General features: G+C 37.1%; 1 protein-coding gene and 1 long non-coding RNA gene across 4 annotated transcripts in view; both read left to right on the forward strand.

Moving 5' to 3' along the window:
• Positions 1 to 10,497, forward strand: part of LOC102588653 (pre-mRNA-processing protein 40A-like) — a 44,963-nt gene that overhangs the window by 14,586 nt on the left and 19,880 nt on the right. For all 3 annotated transcript variants that reach the window (XM_006343372.2, XM_006343371.2, XM_015306954.1), the window contains exons 20-24: positions 886 to 939; positions 1,075 to 1,191; positions 1,578 to 1,676; positions 2,084 to 2,131; positions 2,215 to 2,307. In XM_006343372.2, the coding sequence (XP_006343434.1) occupies positions 886 to 939; positions 1,075 to 1,191; positions 1,578 to 1,676; positions 2,084 to 2,131; positions 2,215 to 2,307 (411 nt within the window). The remainder of the gene's footprint in view (positions 1 to 885; positions 940 to 1,074; positions 1,192 to 1,577; positions 1,677 to 2,083; positions 2,132 to 2,214; positions 2,308 to 10,497) is intronic.
• Positions 2,331 to 10,497, forward strand: part of LOC107059876 (uncharacterized) — a 10,740-nt gene continuing 2,573 nt past the window's right edge. The window contains exons 1-2 of the long non-coding RNA XR_001473002.1: positions 2,331 to 4,945; positions 6,142 to 6,143. This is a non-coding gene — a long non-coding RNA (uncharacterized lncRNA). The remainder of the gene's footprint in view (positions 4,946 to 6,141; positions 6,144 to 10,497) is intronic.

Genomic DNA, 10,497 nt, shown 5'->3' on the forward strand with positions numbered 1-10,497 from the left:
TTGGGGGCCCCCCCCCCCCCCCCCAATTTTCTTATGTTTGTTTGGCTTAAATGTTCTGGAATTTTTTTTTCAAATGAACTTATTTTTCCTCTAATTTAAGAAAATTACTTTCATACATATACTAAGGATTTTTTTTTCAAAACTTCCCTTAAATCAAGAAAATAATATTCAAATTTTTCCTTAGACCTCACCACCACCTTAAATGGGTCAAGACCTGGGATCTGACTTCCGACCCTGATCCGACTCCACCTCGAGACCTACATTTTGACCTCCCAATCTCCACTCAAAACCACTCATTTTCCAGAAAAATATTTTCTAGGATAACATGAAAACATTTTCCTTCATATCAAACACACCCTAAAAGGAGAAAAAGAATAAAAAATGAACTTGTAATCTCGAAGTACTTATTTCCTTACATAATAAGAAGCAATGGATAATATGGATATCAATATTATTGTTGGGTTTACCCCTTTTTATCCATATCAAATATGGGTTGGATCGGATATTTTATCTGTTTTTACTTGACTCATTCCACCCATATCGACTCGACCCGCCCCGCCCATTTTTGCCACCCCTAAGTAAGAAAGAGGGGACAACTTCTGAATTTTTTTTTCTAAGAGGAAATTCAGGAAGTTACTGGAATAGAATGCAGAGTCTAGTAAAGAGAAATAGGGCATAACTTTATCAAATTCTTAAAAGGAGAATTCATACAGGTGAAAAATAAATGTACACGTTATTTTTAAAGTTCAACTAGTTGATGCCCTAAAGTTTATGATGAGGTTTTCATTTCTTTTCTAGTAGCTTCTTCTTCTTGACCTTTTTTAAAAGGAAAAAAATACACCATTTTCTAATAATTGATGACCCTGATATCTTTCTTCTCTGAAGGAATACATCCGTGACCTGGAGAAGGAGGACGAAGAACAGAGAAAATTGCAAAAGGTTCTTTCTGACACTTCTTTTTTGTTTGTGTGTGTGTGGGGGGGCGGGGGAGGGGATGTTGGAAGAGGGTACCCTCCTTTTCTATGCCTCATTCTGGGTGATCAACTCACTAAGTGTATTTTTGTTAATTTTAAGGAGCAACTGAGGCGTGCAGAGCGCAAGAACCGGGATGCATTCCGAAAGATGATAGAGGAGCATATTGCTGCAGGCATGCTTACTGCAAAAACATCTTGGCGCGATTATTGTCAGATGGTATTCCACTTCTCTACCTTTTGTTGAAGTGTGACAGATATTTAAAAGCTTAAAGATTTAGAGAGAGAACACACTTTTATTTATTTAATTATGTCTTCAACACACAAAAAATCTTTTTGATAATGCATGTCGGTGAGACTCGAAGCCAGGACCTCCATCTACTCTGATACCATGTTGAAGTGTGTGATCATCTTATTGAGAAGCTTAAGCTTTTAGAAGGAACACAATTTTATTTATTTAATTATGTCTTCATCAACACCTTTAAACAATGATAATAAAGTTCTTTATTTTAAGAAAATTTAGTCTCTAATATTGTATCATTTCATTATATTTCTTATTAGTTCCACCTTTCTCGCGGATTGACCTGTGGTTGTGCGAATATGTAGGTTAAGGAGTTTGTGGCTTATCAGGCTGTTGCATCAAATACTTCTGGTTCAACACCAAAAGATTTGTTTGAAGACGTCACTGAAGAGTTGGAAAAACAGGTCTCAATATGTCATACCCCACTATTTTTTGCCTTCTTTTAAGATAAGTGATATAGCACTATTTTATTAGTAACTGGTAAAATGACTACTTTTTCAAAATTTGTTGCTGGACTCTTTAGATGTCAGACCCCTCTTCCATATGAAAAAATGGAAGTGGTTACGTGTTTCAGCTGTTTGATGCGTCACTTAATATTGGGTAGATGCACGACACATTGCTGAGAAATAGTTATGCGATATGTGGCATTCAGCACTGTGCCATCTGAATTGGGTCTTGCATATATGCGATTTGTTTGTGCTATAATTTCTTTTTTGAGAATTGGTAACTTGATATATTCCTTTTGTGCTATAATTTTAAGTGTGATAGTTCTGCTTTTTTCAGTAACTTTGTTTTTTTGTCTATTTAACAGTATCATGAAGACAAGATTCGTGTAAAAGATGTAGTTAAGTCAGAAAAGGTAGGTTTGTGTACTGTTATTTACTTTTTCTCACAAATACCTGCTGGTGTATGATTTTCTGTCTGTCTTGTCACTATTTTCAGATCACGATCTCATCAACATGGACATTTGAAGACTTTAAAGTTGCAATTTTTGAGGGAATTGGTTCCCCATCCATTCACGATGTTAATCTACAGGTATTAATTAGTGTGCCCCCTAAACCTAGAAAGGAGGTGGATTTTCATTGTTTTTGGTTATCTTATCTCCGTATCTTGATGACTGATGGCAATTCCCTTTTTTAGATTAAGCATTCAAAATTTGTTATGTTTGGGTAGTGTGTTTGGATGTACATTTGCTGTCTTTATTGGAGATAGAGGTTTTAGGACTTAGGTTTTTAATTGTGGAAAGGACTATTTTTCAAATGATTGAGCTTGGTGTTAAACTTGGAATGTGATTGCTTCTCTAGTATTTTGTTTCAGTTTTAGATTATGATATGTGGGATTATCATATATTTTGCTAGTGTCTGAGCTTTTTTTAAGCTTTGTTTCCGTACTCGTAGGAACCATTTCTGCCTGTTTATAGCTGCAAACTAGTCTCTATTTTCTTTCCAGATATTTGTTATTCTTGCATTTCAATCTGCAAATCTAACACAAACTTTTACGTGTCCAAATAAACATGGAATATGCATTCCAGCATTCTATGGTGGTCTATAACATGAAATTCTTATAACCATTTTTCATAAGATTAAAATAATATAATTGAATGGGAAGAAGAACTTCCTTATACAAGTGGTATAAAATAGTGGAGAATGGAATAAATACGATTCTGTACTAAAGACACTTAGTCTTGTATACAAATTGGAATCTTGTCGGTGCACCCAACGGTGAAGGGGGTTCAAAATTTAAAGAAATAAATACAAGTAAAGCCAAGGGAATTCAACATATATTATAAATGCATAGAAAAATTATTTATGCATTCATCCGTACCCCTTTGCCCTAGCTCCGCCTGTGGGTGCACTAAAAGAGACAAGGACAAAGAGGCTTTCCTCAAAAAATGTAAAATATCATTTTTTTATCCTTCAAAGGCACTCCTATTTTTATCTTCCATACAATCCACATGGGTGCTAGTGGAGTAATATCCCACTTCTTTAGTCTTCTCCTCATTCTTCTGAATGTTCAGTTGAATAGTGCCGCCTTCTTGGTGCATTGCATCACCTATTGAAGTGCAAACTAACAAACCATTTAATGATTTCCCATGCGTGAGATACTACTTGACAATGTAAAAAGAAGTGGTTCATGTCTTCACCAAACTCTTCCATAAGACCAATTGGTATATGCAATTTCTCTTCTTCCTTAAGTTTTTAGTTGTTAAATCACTCCCCTTGCTGAAAGTCTTAAGAAACTTGTGTCTAAGTTGGTGGATGCCCAACAAATGACATTCATGAAAGGTACACGACTTACGGATGCCATTTTAATAGCAAATGAATATGTGGATGTGAGGAAGATTTCCAATGTCCCTGAAATTCTATGCAAGTTAGATATAGAAAAGGCTTATGATAACTTAAATTGAGGATTCCTATGGAGGACATGGGAGAGGCTGCGGTTTGATAGCAGACTAATGGATAAAGTTTTGTTCTGGTACAATAAAGTTCTCTGTCCTGATAATGGTTCCTTCTTGTCTCCCTTCTTTAGCTAATGATGAAGCAAATCCCTAAAGTCAAAGTAGTCCATGAAAGCATCTATTTTTTCCGTTCAAGAAATTGCTTATGTAAAGATGGGGTGAGTCCCATGTTAACTAATCGATTACGATAAATTGGATGGCTCACCCTCTGGTTTCTTCTCTTCTAAGAGAGGATTGAGACAAGGGAGCCCCCTATACCCTTTTCTCTTCATTCTGTCCATGAAGGGACTCAGTGATAAGTTGAGAACATCCAAGTATAATGATATGCTCAGGTGATTCAAGGTTAATCCTGGAGACAATCAAGGGCTATCAATTTCTCACCTTCCATATACAGATGATACACTAGTGTTTTGTGATGCAGAGAGTGATCAATTGAAATAATTGAGAGATATTTTATTCTGTTTGAAGCTATTGTGGGACTTCACATCAATTGGGGGAAGAGTTTTGTTTATCCAGTAAATGAGGTGCCAAGAATCAATATTTTGGCCAACATATAGGGTGGCGGAATAGGAGAACTGCCTACTACTTATCTTGGTATGCCCTTGGTGCTAAGAGTAAATCAAAGTTTTGGAATGTTGTACTGGAGAAATGTGAAAAGAAACTTGTTAATTGGAAGAGTAGATTGACTTTAATTAACAGTGTATTAGATGCCATGCCAACTTCTATATGATGTCCTTATTCCCTATGCCAGTGAATGTTATCAAGAAACTGGATGCAATTAGAAGGGATTTTCTCTGGCAATTGTGAGACCAAGAAGATATACTTGGTAAAATGGGATACAGGTATAACCACAAGAAGGAAGGTGGAATAGGAATAAAGAACCCGAGGACAAAATCATAGCCTCCCACTGAAATGGCTTTGGAGATTTGCAACAGATGGACATTCATCGTAGAAAGAAACTATCTTGACAAGGTATGGGATGGAAGAGCACTTGATTACTGTTAGCACCCCTTTAGTCTACCAACGGTTTACACATGGGAGATTTAAGGAAATTAGAAAGTAGATTACTTTAGCTTATAAGTTATTTTACTACAGCTTTTAAGTATTTATGTTTTTATTTTCTGTGTAGCAGTTATTGCAGTAAGGAGGTTACTCCTCCACTTTCTCATTCAGTTGTAGTAGGCAGTAGGCAGTTACTTTCTTTGTTTCAGTGTTGTATTTAATGTATTTGAATTCAGTGAAATGTTATGCAGAAAATTACTAAGTCTTTGAGTACTTCAAACTCAAGAGATTGCAGGTTCTCTCTTAACGAACCAGCATCATAGGTCGTAGGAAGAAAACATTCGATTTCACACTACAACGCCCCATAACTAGATCCATATCAGGGGACCATAACAATTACCAAGGAAGTGAAAAATCCATATGGTGTTGACTTGTAGAGATCCATCAGGAACGGGTGGCCCAAACTCTTAATTAGTTCTAAGATCAAAGTAGGTAATGGAGGGCAGATCCCATTTTGGGATGATCAGTGTTCAGGAAAGCGAGCGCAGCGAAGTGATGCGAGCCTTCTACGCTTCACAGACTAGAATGAGTATGCGAGCGCTTCATCGCTTAAAGCGAGCGCTTCATCGCTTAAAGTGTGAAGCGGGGCCTTATTGCTTTTTTCCGCTTCACGCTTCCCTGAACACTGGGGATGATTCATGTGTTAGCCAACACACTATGAAATGTCTGTTTCCTGATATCTACTACCTGAACCAACAGAAAAAGGCTACAATTCTGGAGTTAAGGGATAACTTAGACTTCTCAATGACTGGGAGGTGGAGAGGTTGACAGATTTCTACAACACTTGGAAACAGTTTAAAGACTTCTCCACTAATGATGACAGTCTATTCTGGTTGAAAGACAAGCAAGGAAGTTTCTCTGTCAATCTGCATATAAGTGCTTCCACAACACAAATTCTCAATCAGGGTTTTGGCCTTGGAAGATGATATGGAAAGTCAAGATTTCATACAAGGTAGCATGCCTTACATGGTTAGTGGCAGAACAAGCTGTCTTAACTCAAGATAATCTAATGAAAAGGGTTCTCTAAGCTATGCTCTAGATGTTTTTTTTTGTGAAGCTGAAGCAGTGACAATAAAATCATCTCTTCTTACACTATAAAGTGACAGAACAACTTTGGCAGGTTTTCATCACTTAGAGGGAATCAGGTGGATTATGCCAAAGGACATTGGAAGTTTTCGCTTGCTGTAATGGAGATGGTAATCCCATGAGAAATGGAAGATTGTCCCAGCTTGCATCTGGGGGACAATTTGGAAGGAGAGAAACTTGTGGTGTTTTAAAGAAAAAGAGTTTCCCTTTAGAGGTTGAAAATGAATTGTGTAGTGCTTTTCTACTTTTGTTTTATTCATGAGTAGTATCCTCAAGAGGCAGAGGACATTCCTTGTGTTTTTGATTATTTATGAGGTTTAGGTGGTAGGTTTTGATTATTTAAAGGGGACAATAACAATGTTGCTTCTAGAATTGATAGGATCTTAATTTCCAGGAGTGGGAATGATAGCTTCAACAGAATTCAACTAGTGGTGCTACGAAGATTGTGCTCTAATCACAGTCCCATTGCTCTACAATGTGGAATTTGGGGGCACAACAAATCCTATTTCAAGTTTGATAATTGGTGGCTCAACACAAAGGGCTTTGTGGAAAAAATTAGAGAATGGTGGGAGTCTTTTGTATTCATTGGTAAGCCTGATTATATCCTTGGGTGTAAGCTCAAGACCTTAAAAGGCAAATTGAAGGAGTGGAGTAGAACCAACTGGGCAACCTAGGGTTACAAAGGGTCCAAATCCTAAGTCAATTAGCTATGCTGGATGCGGTAATGGAGAATAGAGTCCTAATAGAAGAAGAATCAGCAATGAAGGCATCTTTGATTATGGACTATGAACAACATCTTAGAAGAGATAGCATGAAGGCAAAGATCAAAAGCTTTGTGGCTGAAAGAGGGGGACAAAAATATGAAGTATTTTCACAAAGTGGCCAATGCACACAAAAGATGCAATAACATTGATCAACTGAAAATTCAAGATGAAGCAATGAAGGATCCATTGAGAATTAAAGGGGAGATCACTGGTTTTTATCTGAAGCTTTATTCAGAAACCTCATATAGAAGACCTTCCAACAACCTAATCAACTGTCCAATGGTCACGAAACTGAAAATGAACTGTTACAAAGGGAGTTTGAGGAGCAAGAAGTACAAGCATGTCTGAAGATGTGTGCCATGGACAAAGCTCCTGGTCCAGATAGCTACACAATGGGGTCTTTTTATCAATTGTTGGTATGTAGCGAAGAAGGATATCATGGATACCTTTAAGAATTTCCATTCTCACAATATATTTGAGAAGAGCTTTAATACCACCTACATTGCTCTGAACCCAAAGAAGAATGGTGCCAAGGAACTGAGAGATTTTATGCCCATCAGCCTCATAGGAAGTGTATATTAGCTATTATCCAAAGTGCTGATGGAAAGATTGAAGTAAGTGGTTGAAAAGCTAGTAGATGCTCAACAGATGGCATTCATTAAAAATCGACAAATAATGGATGCCATTCTACTTTCAGATGAAGTAGTAGATTTAAGAATTTTGTGCAAACTGGACATAGAAAATTCATATGACCATGTGAATTAGAAGTTTTTGTTGAAGATGCTTGCATGTATGGGTTTCCAAAGGAGGTGGATTTAGTGGATCAAGTATTGCATCTCCATTGTTAGATTCTAGTCATCATAAATGCTGCACTTGAAGGTATTTTTCCCTGCTCAAGGGTCTGAGGCTGGGAGATCCCCTATCTCCTCTCCTTTTTATCATTGTTATGGAGGGCCTAAATGACATGATAAAGGTGGCCAGAGAGAACGAATGCCTCAAGGGTTTGAGGTAGCCACAACTCAAGCCTCAATATCAAATGGCAACATGGAAGTCACTCATTTACCGTGTACAGATGACACCTTAATATTTTGTGATGCTAAATGAGGGACAACTATTGGTTTTAAGATCAATCTTGGTGCTGTTTGAAGGAGTCTTAGGTTTGCATATAAACTGGAGAAAGAGTCAGTTATATCCTATTAATAATGTCTCTAATATGGAGGATCTATCTTGGATTTTGGGAGGGGAAGTAGGTTTTTTGCCTACCATTTATCTGCCCTTAGGTGCCAAATCAAAGGCTTTGAACATCTGAACCAGTGATTGAGAAGTGTGAGAAGAAGCTTACAAGATAGAAATCTCAATATATCTCCTTGGGAGGTAAGGTCACTCTCATTCATTCAGTTTTGGATGCCTTGCCTACTTACATGATGTCCATCTTCCCCATCTTGATGGAGTGATACAAAGACTGGATAAAATTAAGAGGGATTTCTTATGGAAAGGGACAGAGGAAAATGATTCCACTATCCAACATTTAGTCAAGTGGAACAAGGTTCTCTGTGGAAGAAACATGGGATCTAGGAGTAAGGAATTTGAAAAAGCAGAGCAAAGCCCTTAGACTAAAGTGGTTATGGAGGTATTCTCAAGAGCCTCAACCATACTGGGCTAAAGTATTTCAAGCAAAATATGGAGAGGAGAACAAGTGGATGACAAAGGAGGTTCTTACACCATATGGGGTAAGCCTGTGGCAGTCTATCGGAATCTTGTGCTTTTAAGACTTCATTTTGGGAGGATAAATGGTTGGGCACTACTGGTTTGAAAAGTATCTTTCCAGAGATGCATGACTTGGTAGTGAATAAACAAGTGAGTGTAGCTAAGGTTTGGACACAACATGCATGAATTCCAATTTAGAACTTAGAAGGATTTTCAATGGTTGGGAAATTGAGACTGTGATTGATTTTTTTGGAAGGTTGAAAGTTTTTACAGGAACAAGGGATGAACATGATAGATTATGGTGGAGCAGAAATAACAAAGGAACATTCAAGGTAAACTTTGCATATAAGTTGCTAAATCAAGGTGGACAACAACCTCTTTGGCCTTGGAAGTAAACTTGGAACCCTAAAATCCCTTTCAAGGTGTCATGTTTCCCTTGGCTTCTGGCAAGAGAAGCAATTTTAACACATGAAAATCATAAGAAAAGGAAGTTCTCCATGTGTTCTAGATGCTATTTATGTGGGGAAGAGGTTGACACAGTCAATAGTCAATCATCTGTCTTTAGTACAAGATAACATCCCAGCTGTGGAGGATTTTCATTAGGCTCAGGGGTTTTGCTTGGGTTATGAGTAGCATAATCACACATCTTTTGTACAGCTGGGGAGAAGTAGGGGTGGGAGCTGCAGATAGAGATAGATGGAGGATTGTCCGAGCCTGTATTTGGTGGATTGTTTGGAAAGAAAAAAATGCTAGATGTTTTGAGAGCAAGAGTTGTGATCTTCAAAAGATCAAACTAAATTGTATCAGGCTTTTTTGCTTTTGGTGCAAGAAAATGTCTTTAGAGGACACTGAATTCATTATAGATATCCTAGGTTCCTTTTAGGATTCAGATTCAGTTCTCTTACTTTTTTGACAAGCTGTAAATATGGTTTTAGTGCAACCATGCACTAGTTCAATGACTATACACAAATGTTACCTTCTCAAAAAAAGAAAAAAAGGTGGTAGATTTTGCTCATATGATGACTACTAGTAATAATTACACCTTTGGTGTAGTTCTTTGTTTATAATGGATATGTTTGTTGCTCAAAATAACAAAATAAAATAAAAATCACTCCCCGTGCTACCACCAACCAAATGAAGGAGCTCATCAATGTTTTTTACGAGCAGCGGGAAAAAGTGACTAGGGACACTATTGTTTCAAGAGACAAGTGTAATGCTCACTTCATTGAAGTTAAATAAAAGAATATCAAAATCAACATTGCACAAAAGATTTATCAGCTTATTTTTATAATTAAAAAAAAGATTAGCAGAATAAGTTGAAACTATTTTGGGCTTCTCTTTCGGTATGCTAACTTTTTGAAAACTGAGAAAGAAGGAAAAACGCAGCAATATTAGTCGATTTATAAGCTAAATTGTTTTTTTATTATTAAAGAAGATCAGGAAAGTATTTTGAAACTGAAATAATAGATATGTCCATTTGGCTTATGTGGAAAAAGGAAAAAAACAAATAAAAGTAATTAACAAACTAAAATTAAAAAAAAGACAGAAAATAAAGTTGAAGCTGCAGAAGCAATGAAACAGAGAGGAGAATAATAAAAGAAGCCGCAACAACAACCAAGACAAAAAAGAAATGAAGAAGAAGTCACAGTGAGAACCTTAGTCATATATAAGAAGCAATTGTTTTCTCTTTTTTCGTAATAGGTCCCACCCTTTCGTGTTTTTTTTTCTGAATAGTCACCTTATAAAAAAGTAACAAAACAATCACTTCATCGTGTCATCACCTTCTTGGACATAAGTGTTTTCTTCCTTTATGCTGTATGACCTCAGTCCCAAGAAGCCCTACAATGTAGCTTCATGTGGCTTAACTACTTAAACCATGAAGCGGTACCCCCTAACGTCTAAGAATCTTGACCATCATGTAAGGAACTTCGTCATAGAGTAGCTGGACGTTACTTTGGAGTTTCGCCTACCTTCAAATCTTATTAGAGGTTCCTTCTGAACCTCAAGTTTGCTGGATCTTCCTTCTTGCAACCTTTGAACTTGTTGGACTATGTATCATCTCATTCTGGTAGAGAATTCTATTGCTGTTAGAAAATGTGAATGTTAGTGCATCATCCTAACACCACCTATCCCCCCCCCCCCCAAATT

This window comes from Solanum tuberosum, unplaced genomic scaffold (genome assembly GCF_000226075.1).
Source record: "Solanum tuberosum cultivar DM 1-3 516 R44 unplaced genomic scaffold, SolTub_3.0 scf00043, whole genome shotgun sequence".
In the NCBI taxonomy this organism is placed as follows: Eukaryota; Viridiplantae; Streptophyta; class Magnoliopsida; order Solanales; family Solanaceae; genus Solanum; species Solanum tuberosum.